Below are 20,187 nucleotides of genomic sequence, written 5' to 3' on the forward strand. Positions count from 1 at the left end.
AGTGTTGAACTTCAGAAGTAAGGCGGACGGCTGTAAGCACCTCTGGTCTCTCTGGCGTAAAAGCAGCGCAGGAGAATGAGCAGACATTCCCACCTCTGCTACTCCAGCGCCTCAATTGCATCTGAATCTCTGCAAGCCCAGAAATTTCTCAGAGGTTGAAAGGTACAACCCAGAATATCCTTATTTCCTGACTGCTTTGATCTCATTATTTAATCTACCGTGCAACACCGTCAAATTAATACATTAGTGACAGTGGAACACTTAATTTGACTGAGGCTTATGGCCACAGTATAAAGGATGGATATGAGACAGAGAATTGGAGGCATTTAAAAACGCCTAGCAGGGAAACTCGAAATGTCTGCCACAGTTCAAAATAATATTATAAAAACGAGCAAATCTAATATGACCCAGTGTATAAATTCAATTTACACAGAGCAGGTAGCTGTCATATTGTATTAAAGTAATTTTGAAGCAGTGGAAACGCTATGCTGAAGGTGAAACAGCGGACAGACATGATGCGCTGATTCTCTCTCTTAGATTCTGTTTCGTTGACTTGATTGACTGCAGGGCCCGGTTACAATGTCCCGATTGACGCCTGCTTTATAATCTCCGACACGTGTTTGCTGGATGGGCCAAACCCGTGACATTTAAAGCACCTGCCGTGGCATTTCACACGGAACCCCGACGAGTCCCCGTCCACAAAGGCCATTTCTGTTGTGCTAATGACTCGCCCTCGTCAACCAGGCCACTATCCTTTTGCCCAGGCTGGGAGTCTCCATGTGGGCCAGCTGCCGTTCACTCTATGCGCAGTGCGATGCTGCTACCATGTCTCAGTACCTAGGAGGTAATGGCCAACTGAGCCGATACCCAGGGCAATTTGCCATTGTTACAAAACTGTGCATTATTGATGGCATGGCGACAGGCTGTCAGAAGCCCCCCCCGGACCCCCCTGTACCACATCACTCTGCAGCTCATGCGGCTGGTACATGTAGCCATGCACCCCTAACCAGACATCGCAGAGGCCCCCCCGGGCACTGTGTATGGGGCATTCAGGTTCGGCTGCCCACTAAGTGCCTGTCATGATTGACAAGTGACCTAAAGACGTTAGAGACACGTCACAGAACCCAAGCGGAGTCTTTCTGATTGGCTACACTTTTCCCTTAGACTTTCCGAAGCTTTAATTCTAATGTTCAGCAACCCTCCTTCAAAGGGATAACGGGTGTTTACATCTCGCCTCCATTCGCGCATTTTAATTTTCAATTACAGTTTCTATTAAACTAACGGGAAGGTAAATCCATTGGAGAGTCATTCAGCCGAAGTGACTTCGTTTTTTTGGGGTTTTTTTGTTTTTTTTACTTTTCCCCATACATGGTAATCCAATTGTATTAAAGATTTAATTGTCTTGGCAACGTTGTAATTGCTTCAAGGAAGTACATCTTACCAAATCAAAAGAACCTCACCATTATTTTGTGGAAACAACACCATCATTAATTACCTCTGAAGCAGCTTCAATCACTCTTTGCAAAACCTAAGAATCTCATAATTGAACAATTGCAGCCTGGACACTTACATTATGTGAAATTAATGGTTTTGCTGTGACTTGATTGTGTCCTTCATGAGGAATAATGATAGAGGGAAGTTCCTTGCAAACCAAAATATGGACTTCCAGGCCTCCCGTTAAAGCTGCGGTGGTCAGTTCTGGCATCATCATAAAAAGCGAAGCGTAGTTCTTTGATAAACAGATTTTGGAAATGAGAACAGCGTGTGACCAAACCAATGACAGGCCCATTCAAAAAAGAGATGCCCCAACGAGGGATATTCTTCTCCTCCAACTGTTTCATTCAACCTTCGACTGAAGCAAAATGACAGGAGGACAGAGACAAAATGGGGCAGCAAATTCAGAAATGTGGGTTGGTGTGGTATTCGGATCACGGGCATGGCAGCATAGCAAGCCCCAGGCTGTTGCAGAGGTCCCACTCCCTTACAGTGAGAAGCTCCAGATAGAGGGTATTGAAGCTGGCCTGTACCATATAAGTCCCTAGACGTGTATATCACCAAAGCACATTCAGGCAGGATAAAAAGAATGAACCGAGGTGACCTTTGAGACCAAACATAAATCTATTACTACCTATGCAGGACAGCACTATAAAACACAAATGCGGAGCGTCTGTGGAGCGGTAAAGAACCTTGTGTTCCGTGTCTTTTGTTCCAGTAGAACTCCAAAGGAAGTCTAACGTAGACCATGTGACAGAAGAGAGCATGTCATGCCGCCCTTGATCTGATTTAATTAACAGCCCTTCTCAAAGTCTTCCGGCTTACAGTGTGTACAGTGGGAAAACAGCCGGTATATCGCAAGCAGTATTAGGGCAGCCTAAAGTTACTGTATTACTGGTCTTATATGAAGAGCTGGATCTATATCTGTCGCAATTTCAAGTTTTGGTTAAAAAAAAACATTTGCTTGGAGATTTCATTATAGCACAATGCCCAGGCAGAATTACACAACAATAGGCAAGTATTTTTAAAGAAGTAACAATACTCAAAAAGAAATCTGAAAAGCTCTTATTTGGATCATTGATACAAATATGTAGCAGATTTTTAGTTATATGCAGAGGAAAAACATTCTGTTTGGGTCTCTTAGCCTGTTTTTGAGCGATTGAGATCAACATAGCTGAAAAGCAGGCCGTCAGCCCTCCAGCCATACAAGCCCCTGTGATCTCTGCATGTTCAGGATTGCTAAGGCATTGGTAGGGCTGCAACCACTGAGAGGCAGAGAAGTCTGTTCCAGCGTGTCAATGTGTGAAGAGCACCTTAACCCACTCGTGCTGTGTGGCTGGCTCACAGCTATGGGAGAGTAGGATGGCGCCCTGGGTTTCAACATACAAATAAACGAGGAATGAAACTCTCCGTGAGGAGTGTGGGCAGCCGAAAGTTTCACTCCGCAGACATTCAGCCATTTCTCCTGGAGCTGCTCCACATTAGAAATGTGATACGAATCCTGTATATGTGAGCTTCACGAAAACCGTCCGCTGCTAATTACCTCCGCTTTTACACCCTGCGTCGTATTTAGTGCCGTGGAATTTCTGTAGAATCTTTCTTTTTTTTTTTTCTTTCCCGAAAGGTGAAACCTTAAAGTTATAGAACAGCATGTTTTTGAACAAAAGGAGAAATCCCCCACCCTTCCCAAAAAACCTTACTACCACCCCCACTCCTGCCTGACAGAAGGAGCAGCAGGATGGCAGGACTCTGTCTCCAGAGCTTCTGCTGTTACCATGAGGTCTGAAGGAGGCGCTGTATCTGCTCATCGTCGCTCCCACAAGGTCTCCTTACTATCCTCCTCTTCGAGAGCAGAATGTGACACGTCGACATGCCCTGACAGCAACGTCGACTCGCTGCGTGTAATAAAGCCCCTCTTCCTCCCTTCAGAATACATCAGTACAGGATTCACTGCATTGTGAGCTGTACAGTGAACAGAGCGAGACCCACAATATGGAGTCTGTTCAAGTGGGTAAAATCATCAGTGACAGTCAAAAACAGGCTTGTTCTATTAAGCTACTTACACACAGGCTGACACTAGTGATATGCTAGTTGTAGGTGTTTTTATTCGTTATGTTTAATTGAAATACTGTAGGACCAGGAGCTGAAGAGAAGGTGCGTGATGGACAGCCGGGGTAATTCCAAAGCATGCTGAAGGATTCTGGTAATGCATTTATTGCCACCTGTTTCCCTCGATGTTCGTTGTCCAGGACGGCCGCAGAATCAGCCTGTTTGCTTTATGGTACCGTTCCCGCCCAACTCCAGTATTGACTGATTGACTACATAAAGCACTGCAGCGTCTGCAGTAATCGATTCCAAAGTCCATCCATTTGTGCTCATTTAGCAATGGCATCTTAAGGCGCTCACCGTTCAGGGCCCCCATGAATCCTGCACCTCCAAAGGATTGCAATTTAAACACGTGTCCTTTCAGAAAACTTTGATGCACGCAAATGAAAAGCCTTACCTGCGTGCTAGTCGCTTTTACCGCCGGCGCACACAAATCCACTTTGTTTCTACTGATTCGAATCGGTCAAAGACAAGAAATTGAATGTAATGTTTCTTTAATCCAGCAGAAAGCAAAGCACTAAGTAGTGAACATAAGAGCTTTTTTCATTCTTAAGCATGAGCTATATTTTTTGACGCAAGTAGCATTAAAGAAAATCAGTATAAATTTAAGAATTACTACACTTGGTAATGCACTGAGATTTTTGTCAGCATTTTTTGATGTATTTCTGAAGGTCCTAGAGGATTAAGACAGGCGGTTATTAATAGACTTTCGGGCTATTGAAGTAAATAAAGCTGAAATCTTACTCTACAATAGATTATATGCAAACTCCCAGTAATATCCAGTATGACTATTGTATGTGGAGGTATTGTGGTACATATATCAATACATTGTGAATGGATTTATTGATGGAGAATTTTGAGGCATGTCAGAGTCTTAATACTGCATTCTTCCCATGACCAGTGTTCATTTTAGAAATTTCTGTGAAAACAGGGTAACACTTTATCTGCATGTTCTGCCTATGGAGGGGGAACAAAGTATTTGTTATACATTTCAAGGACTTAGCTGAGATTTAGCATTTCAGCAGTTTCACTGTGTTTGTAGATGTCTAACAGAATATACAGATTATAAAGTCTCTGTATATGTAATGATTCATGAACATGCCAATTTATTCCTAAAATAATTTAATTGAATTTGACTACTCACTCATCCCAGGTAGTTTGAATCTCAGCTAATAAGTTGGGTGAACTGTTACAAATACTCTGTATGCCCTTTTGTACGCAGACTAAGCTATCTAAAAAGTGTGAGTAATAATTTCATTGTATACTCGGTGAGTACTTTTTCAGGTACACCCCTGTTAACAAAAACAGCCAAATCGTGTGGTTTGATTTGGTACCAAATGCCATGTAATTTCTACATGGCAGAAATAGCCACCCTCCTGGGATTTTCAAGTACTCATCTCTAGCGTTTACAGAGAATAAAGCAATAAGCAGAAACATCCAATCAGTGTAGCTTCTGTTCCTGAAAACACCTTGTTAATGAGGGAGATCAGGGGAGAAACAGGCTAGACTCATTAAAGCTAACAGCTCAGTGCAATAGCTGTGTGCAGAATCGCTTCTCTGAGCACACGACTCATCTACCGTTGGTCTGCTTGGGAGACAAGAGGAGGTTCTACCTGGTACCACTGAGGGGTACCTAATAAAGTGGCAATTGAGTATATATTGAAAACACTGAGGTGATACTGAACAGGTCATATTTAACTGTGTGAATTTACAGAAGTTTGGGAAACTGGAAGAGCCACAGTGTGGAATAGAGTATATTCTGCCCATATATTTCTAGATACTTTGCCTGAGTATTTTATAGAAAACTGGGATAACTAGTCAACTCATTGAAACTTAAAAAAAAAAAATTTTTTGTTTCTTAATAGAATAAGAGCATTTTGTGATGGTTTTTGCTGAACATGAATAATTACATTGGAAACACATTAGCATAAACTTTCAAAAAAGTGTGTTTAAAAAGATACATCACAGATGTTCATTTCCTATTGATCATTTACCATGCAGTACCTGAACTGATAATCCGACCGCAAGTGGTCTGATGGGGTTGTATTGTGGCAGTTGTGGTTTATACAGCTTAGCGTCTGAGGCATATCCTTCTACAATAAGAAAAAGTAAATCCATTATTTGTTTCTGTTAACCTCCCAGGGGATGCTAAGCTCTGACCCCTTCAGAAACCATAACTGCACTTTGTACTCAACATTCACAAGTACCTCCTGTTGGGTATTTCAAAATCAGGCCACTCATGCAAAGAGCAATTGCCCCTGGCCGCATCACTCTTGCTTACGAGATGTAATTTCTATGCACGGTTGTGTACATGTTTATTTCGCTCTTCGAGGAAAAGATGCTCATGGGTGGGACCACAACTGGGACCATTCAGTACCTTATTGGAACGTCACAGCTCAATGTAATGCGTCTGATTAATCCATCACAAAGCTGGTTATTAATTCATTTTTTTTTAAGTCAATAAATATTGACTTGATGTCAGTTTTTAACGGAAACACTGACCTCAGAACTGCCCTTGAATTGTTTCGCTGCCTAATGCTCATTCATTAACCTGCTCAGCTACTTGAGTGACACATCATGCCCTTGCAGCAATTCTGTCATGCCCTTCTTGTACAATTGCTTTTAATTTCCTTTTAACTGTAAGCCAGTTCTTTTGCAGTAAACTCTGTCCGGTTCGTCTTACTTTTTTTCTTGACTTGCTTAGGCATTGAATGATCTGCCAGGCAGTATGTGAGAGGTGACGGTATTTCAGCTTCACACCTGCAGGGTCAAGGTCTTAATCTTTCCCCTGTGTGTGCATGGATTTTGCATGCGGGTTTCCACTGGCTGCATGAATATGTGCTCATGGGAGTTACTTACACAAACCTGTTCTGAGGGCAGAAGGAAACATGACCGGTTTAGAGAGAGAACCAATCAGATTGTAGAGGAGGTGGGTCCAAGCACCTAGAATAGATGGTACCAACCAATCAGACTTCTTCCAGTTGCTTGGACACACCTCCTCTTGCAAGCTAATTTACTTACATAACTGTTTCAAATGACAGTGATAAGGCTGCATTTTTTTTTACTGTTTTAAAACAATATAGGACAACTAACTTTCTACATGCATATTAGCACCAGGATTTTTTGTACCACAGCACTACACAAACCTCTGAAGGCCCAGAAAAAGTGCGTATTTCTTGAACTATTTGAAGGTATCTGTTGCATTGAAGATATCTATAAATATTTCAAGATATGTTTGAGAACAGTAAATTTTAAGTTTCCTAATAAATATATTGTGTAGTGCAAGTTAACAAAAAATATCTGGTCTACAGGTACTATAATATCGCATCCGGTAACCTGTGCTCTCTCTCTCTCTCTCTCTCTCTCTTCCTCCCCCAACGCAGCGCTCAAAAATAGCCGTTTATGAAAAAATGTGGTCATATATGAAATCAGCAGAACCCTCTGTCTTTGCCAAGACAACGCCCGATGGGGTTGCCCGGGTACGAAAGTCGAAGGGCAAGTTCGCCTTCCTCCTCGAATCGACCATGAACGAGTACATTGAGCAGCGGAAGCCATGTGATACGATGAAAGTGGGCGGCAATCTCGACTCTAAGGGCTATGGTGTGGCGACTCCCAAAGGCTCGGCATTAAGGTGGGTGGAATAAAATAACAATATTCTCTATGTTGTTATAGTATTCCACCTACCCTGATGTCCTGTGTTGTCATTTCTCTTCTTCCACTTTTTTATGGTTTTTATTTTTGTTTTTTTGTGGAGTGGATTCCAAGAGGTAATATATATATATATGTGTGTCTCTGACTGTGCCTGGAAACCCAGGCCGATTTCTCTCATTATTTAATTTTGATACATTTCTAAATTTAGAAGCTCAGATCTCGTAAACTAGAGGTAGATTTACGGCCATTCCATGTGCGTCTCTCCTCCTTGTCCTCCACTTCCCTGTGTCTCCCCCTCCCCCGTCCTGTGTGCCGTCCTTCCTGATTCTCTGTTGTCACTTTTAATTTAACAGCTCAACGGTTTTTCAATTTAACTTGTAAAAGCTGCGCTGTCAGTTGTGACGAATGTTAATTGCATGGTGTTTGTTGTTACTTTCTTCTCAATGACGAGTGTCCCCATCCCGCACAATTCACTTATAAACAGTGTATCCCTCCATGCCACCTTTCCAATATTTAACGCTTTCTTTGCTGTACGAGCGTCTCCTATCTCTCATATCCGTACAATCTTTACCAATTTGTCCTTTCGTGCTCTTTTTAATGATCATTCTGATATTATTAATATTTTATCACTATGATTATTCATTATTACTACATACTATATTAGATTTCTCACGGACCTGTGCATTTTTTCTTACAAGTTATGTTTTATCGTTTCAAGAAATGCTGTTAACCTGGCAGTGTTAAAACTGAACGAGCAGGGCCTCTTGGACAAATTGAAAAACAAATGGTGGTACGACAAGGGAGAATGCGGCAGCGGGGGAGGTGACTCCAAGGTCAGCCTCAATGTCACCAAAATCGGGTACTTTAGAGCAGAGTAATCGGCAAGGCTGTCATTACCTGAACCCAATGGAAAAGTCCACCCTCTACAATCCAGCACAGTATTTTCTAGTGGCCTTCCCGGGGAATTGAGCAAAGAGATCAAACCAGGAACCCTTACTTGGTTAAGGGAGGAGAAATTCAGAACCAGTAACATTTTAGACTTACTGACGAGAAAAGTTTGCCACCATTATCCACGGTAACTAAAGCATGGCAGGGGCTGATTAAGGCTAGAGTACATATTGCCGTTATTGATCCAGCAAGTCATCATGTCTTTCAAGCGGATAGAAATGTTACTTTTATCGGCTAGTGCTGCAGGACGCCTGTGGCAAATAAAGCTGTCCTGCAGGTGTGGAAGGCAGCAGCTGAGTTTGGTTGAACCTTTATCATCTGCAGGGCAACGATCATTTAGGGCCCAGTCGTATTTTCGTAATTTTCACTCTCTGTTTATCTTGCAAAAGGTAGCAGAGTGCCATGTTCTGCCGTCCTTCTCAAAGTCTCGCCTAGCAGATTGCCTAGGAGGGAAAACGTTATGTGATAGATCATAGACATTCAATTACAAGTGAAAAATAGCCGAAAGGCACTACAGAAAGACCTAGAAATAATTCTGAATGTTGTATTATAGATAACCCCCCCCCCCCAAAAAAAAATGAAAAAAAATAAAATGTAGATGAGTTGCAGATTACTTTGTTATCTTATACAGAGGAGAGATTTGATGTTTGGAAACGTGATTGGTCTTTGCGGAGAAGACGCTAAAGTGCCACCGGAGAAGTTTAGGTGTAGGAAAGCGAGGCAAGCAGCGGAGTCTTGAGGGGACGAAACATTGCAGGAATACGTGAGAATTCTAATCTACCAAAAAAAACTACACCCACCACTGATCCAGGCCTCCTGGTTGGTCTTTGGTGAAAAACCTCACTTGATTTTTTTATTTCAGAGACAACGTCGTTCCCAAGGCCAGCTTTCAGCTGCAGCTATAACGTCCGGCATCTTTCCTTTTTGACTCACAAACTGCACTTAACATTCGACAAAAGACAAGGCAACTGGTTTTGCCATTCCTGTCTAAAGTCATTCAATCCTGACAGTAAGCAGGAGATGAATGCTGGTAGGAAAGGAATACAGAACAGTTACCTTGTTTCTCAATAATCTGCCAAGGATTTTTGAGCAGAACGAAGGGACAAGCTTGCGATATTATGGTATCATGCCTTGACTGCTAAATTTCTTTTTTTTTTTAACGTATGCAAATCTTAAGAGGAAGAACATTCTATTAGTCGACAGCTAGTGAAAATCTTACGTGGAAATTGAAAAAAAAAATGGTGTTCCTTCTCTTGAGGCAGATTCTTTGTTCCATTCAAATTAGAAGATTATCACAATGAAGGCAATTACTATCAACGAAAAGACTTAACATTTTTACATTAGCATGCGATCTACTTTATCAATAGAAAAAAATTATGAGTATCACGAATATACCCCATTTAGCCAAAAATTATCTAATCAAAAATTTTCAACCAACTGCAGATTTTTTCCTTGGGAAATTGCTTTCTCGAAAATTATTTTTTCCTTGAGTAAATATTTGATATGCAGGAATTATTATTATTATTATCATGATCATTAATGTGGTCAGTTAAGCATAATAATGTTAAAGTAGCATTGAAATTGAATACCAAAAAGAAAATGCAAGAAAATGTGAAAATTATACCACTTCTGTAAAAACAGTAAAGCCCAAAGTTTATATCTGTTTCTGAGGAATAGATTCAAGTCATTTATACGCCGTTTCTAAAAGTCAAGGCTTAATATCCATCAAATTCCAAAGGCCAATTTTTGGTGTCTGAAACAAATGAAAATTCACAAATTTAGCATGTTCGATAGATGCAACCGTGAGGTAAAAAAAGTCATGAAAAATATAACATGAAAGAGAATATTAATAAGACCAATTAGAGTTGCAATCTAAGTAGAATTATGTATGGATTATAACTTAAAATTAGCTACAATGGGTGTACCCAGAAGGATACTAGTTAATTATTAACCCCCATGACCCCAGTATTTCCATTTTGTAAAAACAAAAATAGATGGAAAAAAACATTTTTTTTCCAGGTCTGTTTTCAGCGGTATTCCAGGAGTCCTTCTGCTTTAACAAGTTTGTTTTCCAGAGCTGTTTTCATTCACAGCACTGTTGTGGACGAACTAGCTGTGGAGATATCCTGCTTCAACGTTTCAAAACAAGAGATTACGGCGTCTGACGCTATCTTTCAGCCCACTGTCTACCACCATTACTATCAGCTCACCATAATTTTATTATTTCAAATGTCATTCTAGCTGCTCCCTTTATCCAAGGCATTGATGTAGTGTGCTTAGGATTGCCAAGGGAGTGTTTGTTGGTATGTTAATTGGTAAAATTTCTATGGAAATTAATGGTTGAAATTTTTTAATTTAAATGCAGAAGTACAAAATTATAGAGTTTCCTAAACACAACCTCTTCAATAAGGTACATAATAGATTTTTCACTGGAGCATTTTAATCAGTTGTTCCTGACATTTTTACAGGTTAGTCAATCACACAATGTGAGACCAGGGTTTCTTAATTTAAGCTGGAATGCTAGCTAGTGCTTTTTAAGGATAGTCATGTATTATAAATGGGGACAACCTTTTAAAGCCACTGGCAATCGCAATACATAGCAATTGTCTTTTAACACGCTGACAGAATACATTAAAATCAATCTATAAAATCCTTTACAGTCCAACATTCTGAATTAATCATTTAATAAGCTGTCATTTATGTATTCATAAAATACCAATGCATGAAAAACAATAAAATAGTTATATTATTGTAAAATTATATTAAAAGTAAAAGTTTCCGCAGATTCTGACCTTAGCTTGAAATTTCCCACAGTAAACTGGAATTCATTGACCCTGGTCACAGTGCCAGTAACACTGTGCTTTCTACAATGACTCTTATTGGTCAGATGGGTCACGTCCTTAACATGTACCGGCCAAACGCGGAATGGACCTGCGTCCATCACCGTCGGCACACTTCAGGAACACCCCCCGCTCTGGTCCCACCCTATTTTTAAAAAGCTGCCAGACGTCCTCCATTCATCAGCAGAACACAACACCGGGCAGCTGTCAGATGTGAACAAGCTGGGCCTATCAGCTGTCAGATGTGAACAAGCTGGGCCTATCAGCTGTCACCCAGTGACACGGTGACAGTTATTTCCCTGGACCGCATCACCGGGTAGCAAAAAAAAAAAACATAATGCAGCTCACCGGTGACACTTGTGAGATCACTAATCTCTTTAGCCATTCATTCTGGTGCAACTGAGCATGTCTCACCAAAGCAGAACTGCAGATGTTTTCCATTCTATGAAAAATGAAGAGAAATTTAGCAGTCTCAATGGTAGCATAATATTTTACAGGTCAAAAGACTTCCAGGGCAACCTGGAGTTGAGCTGGGTCTTTTCCTGCAATGCAAGTGAGCCTGCCTGCATACAGCCGGCCAGACAGGGAGTTCCAAGCCTTGCCTCTGCTGAAGGGCACTCATGTGCCCCGTCTGCATTCAGCACATTACGAAAAAACAAAAAAAAAGCAGAGCCGAGGAGAGAATCAAAAGACAGTAATCACTCCCTGAATGGTAAAATCCCCTGCTTCCCCACAGGACAGCGAAGATCAGTCCCCCAAGTTGTCTGCACTGTGACATACTTGCGGTACAATTTCCTTGCTTTCATATCTTGGATGAAAAAGTTATCTGATGCAAGTCAAGGTAACCAGATAATCTGAGCCCAGGATGTTACACGGAAAACAGGAGTCGCACATCTTCTGCAGGGTTTCCTTCTCGAGACAGTGGCTGCCGTTCTCCTCAGCTAGTATAAAATCCAACTGGTGACTTTTGCTTTTCTATTAGTCAAGAAAGGGTTCCAGTTAGATCGAACTTGCTAAGTTCTGATTTGAGAAGTTAACTGTACCGTAAACAACTGCATTCCCTTTGTTTTGTTTATAGTTTCACAGCTTCTATTCCAACAGCCAACCTTTTTTTATAATGTTTTTACAGTGTATGCCGATTACTCAAAGCGATATGGGTAGGCCCTGGCACTATAGCCTAGCCATGGTGGAACAGAGGTAAAAACGTAGTATGTCTGCACTCTATGATGTTTACATTGGCCAGGAGCCCTGCTTTATCGCTTTGTTAAGTATGAAGTAGTAGTAAAAGCTTGAATAACATAAAATAACATAATATAATGTTATTTATGTTATTTCCCACGTGAAGAACTCCTGTAAACCTTGCAGTATTGAAACTCAGTGAACAAGGCATCTTAGACAAGCTGAAAAACAAATGGTGGTACGATAAGGGTGAATGTGGAACCAAGGACTCGGGAAGTAAGGTCAGTCGCTGCAGGTCTTTTGTACTGATTCCAAATTGCATTTTGACCTATTGTTCATATGCAAAGGAAAAACTATTCAGTTTTTCTTACCTGTTATTTGATTGTTTTTTTTCTAAGAAAAGCTAAACCTATAGTTGCTTAATGATTGTTTTTTTTTAAGAAAAGCTAAACCTATAGTTGCTTAATGATTGTTTTTTTCTAGAAAAGCTAAACCTATAGTTGCTTAATGATTGTTTTTTTTTGCGACAAATGTGCAGAATTTTTATATAGAATACAAATTGCACTAGACATATTTTTGATTGTTTAATTACTATAAATAACATTATCTTATTATCCCCCACAGTAAATGTGAAATAGATCACACATAGAATGTTATGCTAACATAAGCATGAGTGGGGAATTTATATTAAGCACAAGATGCATTTTTACTTTTTATAGTTATATTAGTAGATTATATACTATTTTTTGCTTATTTTAAGCTTATTCTAATCTAACCATTATGCTGCTGTTTCTATTTACCAAACTTTTTATTAAAATTTCATTTACGGGCGTTTTACTTGTTTGCATGGGAAAACTGGGTATATTAGATTATTTAGCATCATGCAGTGTGGATAGCAAACAAAGTTTCTTCTTCTGACAAGCTATTTCAAGCTCACTTCCCAACACAGCCGGAGCAATCGGTGATGCTGAGAAGTCGGACTTGAACAAGCACTGTCAAAATGAAACGTTGTTTGCACACTATATGAAGCCAAGCAATGTAATAAACCTATAACTTAACCCTCTGAGATTCATAGATATCCAATGGATCACACAGGTATAAATTAAGGGCTTTCTGCCATCATCACCAAGCCCTGGAGTAACACATATAAGACCTCAGCACTCATAGGGTTAAAGTGCAAATGGTAAAATTCTTATAAACAAATTTTTAATAAAGAAGTTTGGGAGGTAGCAGCAGCAAAATGGTTTTTTTTTACAAAAACAATTTTAAGCTTGCTTTTTCCTGAATTAAAGCTTAATTAGATTTTTGCATAACCCAGATAGTTCTGCAAGTGCTAAATTGCAATAGTTGTTAAGTCAGAGCTTGTCAGAGTTTTGACCTGTAAGTTACTGACCATCTTCCTCAAAGTGGCATATTTAACTGAGCCACAAAACAGAAGAGATTTAATGCATCCTCTACATTCACCAATCTATCTGAAGAGTGGCCCGACTACATTGGTCTTAAGTTTCTCCAAACTTTTGACACGTGTAGGAAAGGCACATAGTGGCAGTATTTACAAAGCCACTTGTGTAATTTGTACTTCCAAACCCTTTTTAAAACTAATTCCTGCACATGTTCTGTTGCTTAACCCTTTGGTGCCACTGTAACATGGAATATACCACTGGTAGCACCAGAAACACTGGTTCAGGGAGGGTTTGAGACTATTTGATAAAGCAGGAACCAACAGCAAGATGAGGTGTCTGCATTTGAGTGCCAGTCTTGGCTGGGATTTGAATCAGAAGCCTTTGGAGAGCAGCTAGGAAGTTGAGCTTGTTAGACATTAGCGCAGTTGTGATAAGTTCATTGTCCTCAAAAAGCAAGTTTCACTGCAAAACCTCTAACTGTGTCTTTCACTCTTCTTAGGACAAGACAAGTGCTCTGAGTCTGAGTAATGTAGCAGGAGTCTTCTATATTCTGGTCGGAGGTCTGGGGCTGGCCATGATGGTGGCTTTGATAGAATTCTGCTACAAGTCTCGTGCAGAAACCAAAAGACTGAAACTAGCCAAGAACGCCCAAAATTTTAAGCCAGCTCCCCCGGCAAACACGCAGAATTTTGCCACATATCGAGAAGGCTACAATGTGTATGGAACCGAGAGTGTTAAAATCTAAAGGGTAGGACTCGGAGACATGACCAACTCTGTGAATTATCCAGCATTTTCAGATGTACAAAATTCTTATTGATTTAAATCTTGTCTGTCTTCGTTTTGTAATTTGATCTCGCCCTGTCACTCCAGTATGGTCATGCATAAAATGAAATTTAACACTAAGATTTTGAATGTTTTAAGACTGATTGCAAAAACATGTGAGGCACATTATACATAGTATAATGTATTCCCAGTATTCAGTACAACAAGGGATTTATTTTGGAGAAATTGTGACAAATGTAACATTTTGACATGATATTTTCATTTTATTAAATGAGAGGTTATTAATCCCAGTCCTCAAGACAAAGTGCATGCTGTTGCCTGAGCCACTGGGGATTACAAATGCTGCTTCAGTCAGTATATATTATACACTCTATCTAGTGTGAACATGAATTTTAGATTATCTACAGATAATTTAGCTTTGCAGGTCTGCCCCTGAGGCAGAGACCAGCTGTACCCTGCCCTAGACGTTTCTGCCCAGAACCGCTACGCTGATATCTTGATTATTGACAGATTTTGCTCTTTTCATCTAGCACAGCTGGAAGGAGTCAGAAGAGCTCGGAGTGAACCTGACACTGATGACCGGAAAGTTTGACGCGATGAATAAGTCACAGGCCTGGAAATCCCGCTGGGCTCAGCAAGCGCTAGCTCCATAGCGGAGGGCATAATGAGTGAAAAGGACCTGTCATTTAAAGAACTGAATTTGTTTCCTTCAGTGCCTTATAGAACATTCAGAACGTCACAACAATGCAACTCGTCATAGTAATATTGCTTTGCTTGAAATACAAAAGAAAAAAAAATGGAGCAATGGTATAATCTAACAAATGAGTCTTCGGTAGATACTCTCACTAAAGAAACAGCCATCAGTCACAACCCTAGCACATACGGAAGACCCTGACATAGCAGAATTCACCAGGCAATGGATGGTACTATAGTCATATATAAAGAAATATTATTTTAAATGTTGTGATTGATTTACAGCCAGATTGTAATGGTTGGGTATAATTTAAATGTCTTACAAATCCATGTAATCAATTCATTATCAATTCATTTAAAGTAGCCCTGATGCTAGCATTTACAAGAAATGGATTGTTGACTCATTTTGGTTTGATTATAAGGGCAGAGAAGTTTTGTTCCCCATTGAAGCGAATTAATGGACATTTTTCTCATCACGAGTCCTCCATTGGGTGGCTGTGTTGGCATCTTCTGAATCCTGGTGCTGTTGGGGACTCGGTACTTTATCATAGATTGACGGCCTGTGAACCATCCAAGGTCAATGATAAAAGCACCATTCAGCATACAGTAAGATGAAAGGCCGCATGTGACAAAATTTACTGCCAGCCGATCTCTCTCTCTCTCTCTCTCTCAGATACGAGCAATTTGCAAATCATATATGGAGTCAGGTTGAAGCTTATATTAACTGTGAATTGAACATACACTAACACAAGTCACAAGCATATGGTACAAGATATTTCTAGATACCTGGAAGAGATACACAGATATACTGTATATGTATACACTTCTGCTTAATACACCATTACAACCTGGATTTTAGGGTAACATCTGACACATTGGTGGCTTTTTTAAAATGATTTGTCCAAGTATATGGCCTGAAGAGCGAAAACAAAATCACTCAATTGTAGATACACTGCAATTATTTAAAAAGACTTAGGGTAACAGCTTTGAAAATGGTATTTTGGATTACCTTCAATATTTTGTGAAATGATAGCACATTTTCAATCAAGCTGTGGTTTAATTTTGGTTTTGTTTTACTTTGTAGGCATTCTGTTTTGTGGATAACTTAAGAAATGAAAAAAAAATAGTAAATTAAAATGGAAAGTACTGTATATGTTACCCTATGGTCGGTATAGGGGCAATTTTTAAACTAAAGCTTAGCAAACGTCCATTTAATGCTGTTACAATTCTTTTACTTTCTCTAAGAAATGTGATTATGTAGTATTTGAGACATGCCAAGAAGGATTTCATTGAAAAAGCAAAAGATTACAATAGTTTTATATAAAATAAAACTGTAAAAAAAAACTGTAAAGAAACCTGTACATTTATTTAAAGTCAATTTATGAATGCAAAGAGGCTTCACAAAAATTTTGGTTTTTCAATTTTTCAGACTGCATGTAAAATTGGTAACTGCCTAACAAGGCCTGAGACTTTGCTCAGACGGTAGGAGGTCAGTGGTAGAAGCGTAACTTCTCTTTCTATTATTTGACCCCCCCTTCAAAAATTGCCAAGCGACCTACCAATTACAAGGATAAGAACTGCATGTGTGGGTGTAATTTACCGAACCTCAATAGTGAGGCGCTGTACAAAGAATTTTAATACATTTTGTAAATAAAACTGTATAGAAATTATTGTCTCATGTGTTATGATTAATTTCACGACAAAGTGTAACAAGTTGTTTCTGAGGAATCTGTTGTGCTTTTGGAGCCATTTTCTGTTCAGGGCCAATTCAGAATGAAGCCGGTAATATAGGGATTAGAAGCAGCACTGAAGGGGAAAAACAGAAAGACAAAAATTGCTTCTTTTAACCCACCTTATAAATACTGTTGCCAAGCGCCACACTTTTTAAATTATTATGTGTGCCTTTGTTGATTATTTGGAACCTAAATTCAAACCTTTTGAACTCCACTGAAAGAAATTCATGAATCGTCACTGTTGAATAAAAAACGTGTTTCTCCAAAAATCCATTATTTCTGGAGTGGCAAAAAAACAACAAATTTTCTAGAAACTATTTTGTAAAATAAAACAACATAATGCGACACCCTTAGTACCACAAACAGAGACCTGTCTTTACATACTGTGGCCATCGGTGACTGTCTTTAATGTATTTCTGCGGATTGTCAGTGAGGCCAATATGTAGCTGTCCGCTAGACTAATCTCACGTTATATTCACAATTATCAGCGATGTTTGTTAAAATGAGTGAAATAAAGTAATCCATACAAACAACCATCATAAATACAAATATTAAATAGTACAAACATAAAGTCTACTTAAATAGATGAGTTCATAATCTTCATAATCTTTTCATTGGTCATTTAGATGTACTCAGTCGATACAGTAGAGAGTGTTCTATCCATCCATCCATCCATTTTCCAAACCGCTTATCCTACTGGGTCGCGGGGGGTCCGGAGCCTATCCCGGAAGCAATGGGCACGAGGCAGGGAACAACCCAGGATGGGGGGCCAGTCCATCGCTGGGCACACTCACACACCATTCACTCACACCTATGGGCAATTTAGCAACTCCAATTAGCCTCAGCATGTTTTTGGACTTTGGGGGGGAAACCGGAGTACCCGGAGGAAACCCCACGACGACATGGGGAGAACATGCAAACTCCGCACACGTGACCCAGGCGGAGACTCGAACCCGGGTCCCAGAGGTGTGAGGCGACAGTGCTAACCACTGCACCACCATGCCGGAGAGTGTTCTATGTATAGTAAAAAAAAAAAATAATTGAATTGTCGAAAAGTGGATGTTTTCCACTGGACAGTGACGAAATATTACCATGGGAACTTAAATACTATCAATGGAATAGAAAGAAAAGAATAAGAATCTCGAAAAGTTTTGAACAAGCTAGTCAGAAGGGCAATTACTGAACTACAGAAAAAAAAACAAACATTAAAGGAAGAATTACCTGAATGAGGGTAGTTATTGATAGTAAAAGACTTGCCAAGTTTCCTGATTAGCAGAGTGAAATTACACTGTTATTCTGTGGAAAATGAAAGATAGAGATATAGTCGACATTTAATAATGGATTATAAATACGTTGTGGGCCAGTACTTTACGACTTTTTATATGTGATGAATGACCTGGGAAAATCCTCCACTGCAGAAAATGGCTGATCGTCCAGTGCCATCATTTCTGTTATTTTAGTAGTTCTGTCTTTAGCTCAGGTGCAATTAACTTAGAACATTGTTAAAGTTTTAATCTCGATCAACAATATTGGCCAAGACTCATGTGGTATCTTATTTTTTAACAAATAAGACTTAATTGTCATTGTAAATATACAACAAGACTTTGTTTTGGGGGGCGGCATGGTGGTGCAGTGGTTAGCACTGTAAGGGGCGGCATGGTGGTGCAGTGGTTAGCACTGTAAGGGGCGGCATGGTGGTGCAGTGGTTAGCACTGTAAGGGGCGGCATGGTGGTGCAGAGTTTGCATGTTCTCCCCATGTCGTCGTGGGGTTTCCTCCGGGTACTCCGGTTTCCCCCCACAGTCCAAAAACATGCTGAGGCTGATTGGAGTTGCTAAATTGCCCGTAGGTGTGCATGTGTGAGTGAATGGTGTGTGAGTGTGCCCTGCGATGGGCTGGCCCCCCATCCTGGGTTGTTCCCTGCCTCGTGCCCATTGCTTCCGGGATAGGCTCCGGACCCCCCGCAACCCAGTAGGATAAGCAGTTTGGAAAATGGAGGGATGGACTTTGTTTTAAAGGGCAATATCGATATGTTAACCGATATGTTTTGCATCTCTAAGTCTAAAATTACTTAGAGTCTTGACTATTCCTTCTATAGCTAGCAAAAAGAATATCTTTTTGCATTACAAAAGGCAAGCATTTACCAAAAGCATTGTAGCTCAAATATCTTAGAACATAAGAAATTTACAACCACTATAAGAGAGCATTTTCCACTATAAAACAGGCAAGTTTCCCAAAAGTATCACAATGCAAAGATAATTCAATTTATTTTTATATAGCACCTTTCATGACAGAGTCGTCCCAAGGTACTTTACATGGATGTGCTGTGATACATTGCAAAATCAATAGAGAGAGTGATAATAGAGGGGAAAAGGAAGGAAAGCAATTAAATTAAAAAGAGAGGAAGCAAAAACTCACAAGTAGGGCGAATAAGCTCTGGAGGTCCAAGGTCAACTGGCTGTCCATCGTCTGTTATCCATGTCGGCCTGTGTAGGGTGGCCAAAGTCCATCAATCAGTCTGCTTTCCATGCTATAGGGTGTAGGGTGGCATTGAAGGCTGCACCCACGATGGTGCAGTTCATAGGTCCTATTTGTGATGCTAGGGACCGAACCAGGACTCCAGATCAGATGTGGGAAGGCAGAGAACATCAGTGGTTAGAACATGCATTGACATATTAATAGACAAGCATAGTAAATAAAAAATGGCATGTACAGCAGCACCAGCAGCCATAGTTACGGTGCATTATGTGCTAGGTTGGGTGTAAGCTAAACTGAAGTAATAGGTCTTCAGTTATGATTTAAAGACTGAGAACGAATCGGCATCCCGATCATAGGCTGAGTGGGCAATGCGGCTTGTGAACTTGAAGTAATTCTGTCAGGTAGGCAGGAGCTAGACGTTTAATACTGTATGTAAGTAGGAGAACTTTGAAGTCAGTCCTGAACCTAACAGGAAGCCAGTGCAGGGAACTAATCACCATAGCACTTCCTTCATGAATATTAATGAATTTTCCTTTGCCATCTAACATTTCAGAAACACGTGAAGATAGAAGCGTACAAACCAGAAGCAGCAGTATCTTTATTTTTCTGCCAAAAATCATCTCTGATGTAAAAAGATCAATATATTGAATCACCACCTTAATAATCCATTCATTTCAATGCATCTGTACACCCCTAGTATACCCTAGTATACCCTTTTTAATGAAAATAAACATGTAGTAAGAAAGTAAAGAGAATCCATTTTATAGGAAGAAGTATACACTGATGAGCGAATAATTGTGCAGTGAATAATTTTGACTATTTGAGGTTAAATTATCTATAGGTGTGAATGGTGTGTGAGTCTGCCCTGTGATGGGTCGGC

The 20,187-nt window shown here is 40.0% G+C and overlaps 1 protein-coding gene across 8 annotated transcripts in view; it reads left to right on the forward strand.

Moving 5' to 3' along the window:
- Positions 1–16,767, forward strand: part of gria3b (glutamate receptor, ionotropic, AMPA 3b) — a 97,810-nt gene extending 81,043 nt beyond the window's left edge. The window contains exons 13-18 of one of the 8 annotated variants that reach the window (XM_049029056.1): positions 6,984–7,231; positions 7,970–8,084; positions 12,169–12,236; positions 12,385–12,499; positions 14,121–14,369; positions 14,935–16,767. In XM_049029056.1, coding sequence (XP_048885013.1) covers positions 6,984–7,231; positions 7,970–8,084; positions 12,169–12,236; positions 12,385–12,499; positions 14,121–14,366 — 792 coding nt within the window. In that variant the 3' untranslated portion in view covers positions 14,367–14,369; positions 14,935–16,767. Of the gene's footprint in view, positions 1–6,983; positions 7,368–7,969; positions 8,085–12,168; positions 12,501–14,120; positions 14,370–14,934 lie in introns of those variants that run through there. The other 7 variants (XM_049029058.1, XR_007400423.1, XM_049029059.1 and 4 more) reach the window with 7 other exon arrangements.
- Positions 16,768–20,187: the final 3,420 nt, after the last annotated feature.

This window comes from Brienomyrus brachyistius, chromosome 10 (genome assembly GCF_023856365.1).
Source record: "Brienomyrus brachyistius isolate T26 chromosome 10, BBRACH_0.4, whole genome shotgun sequence".
Taxonomy (NCBI): Eukaryota; Metazoa; Chordata; class Actinopteri; order Osteoglossiformes; family Mormyridae; genus Brienomyrus; species Brienomyrus brachyistius.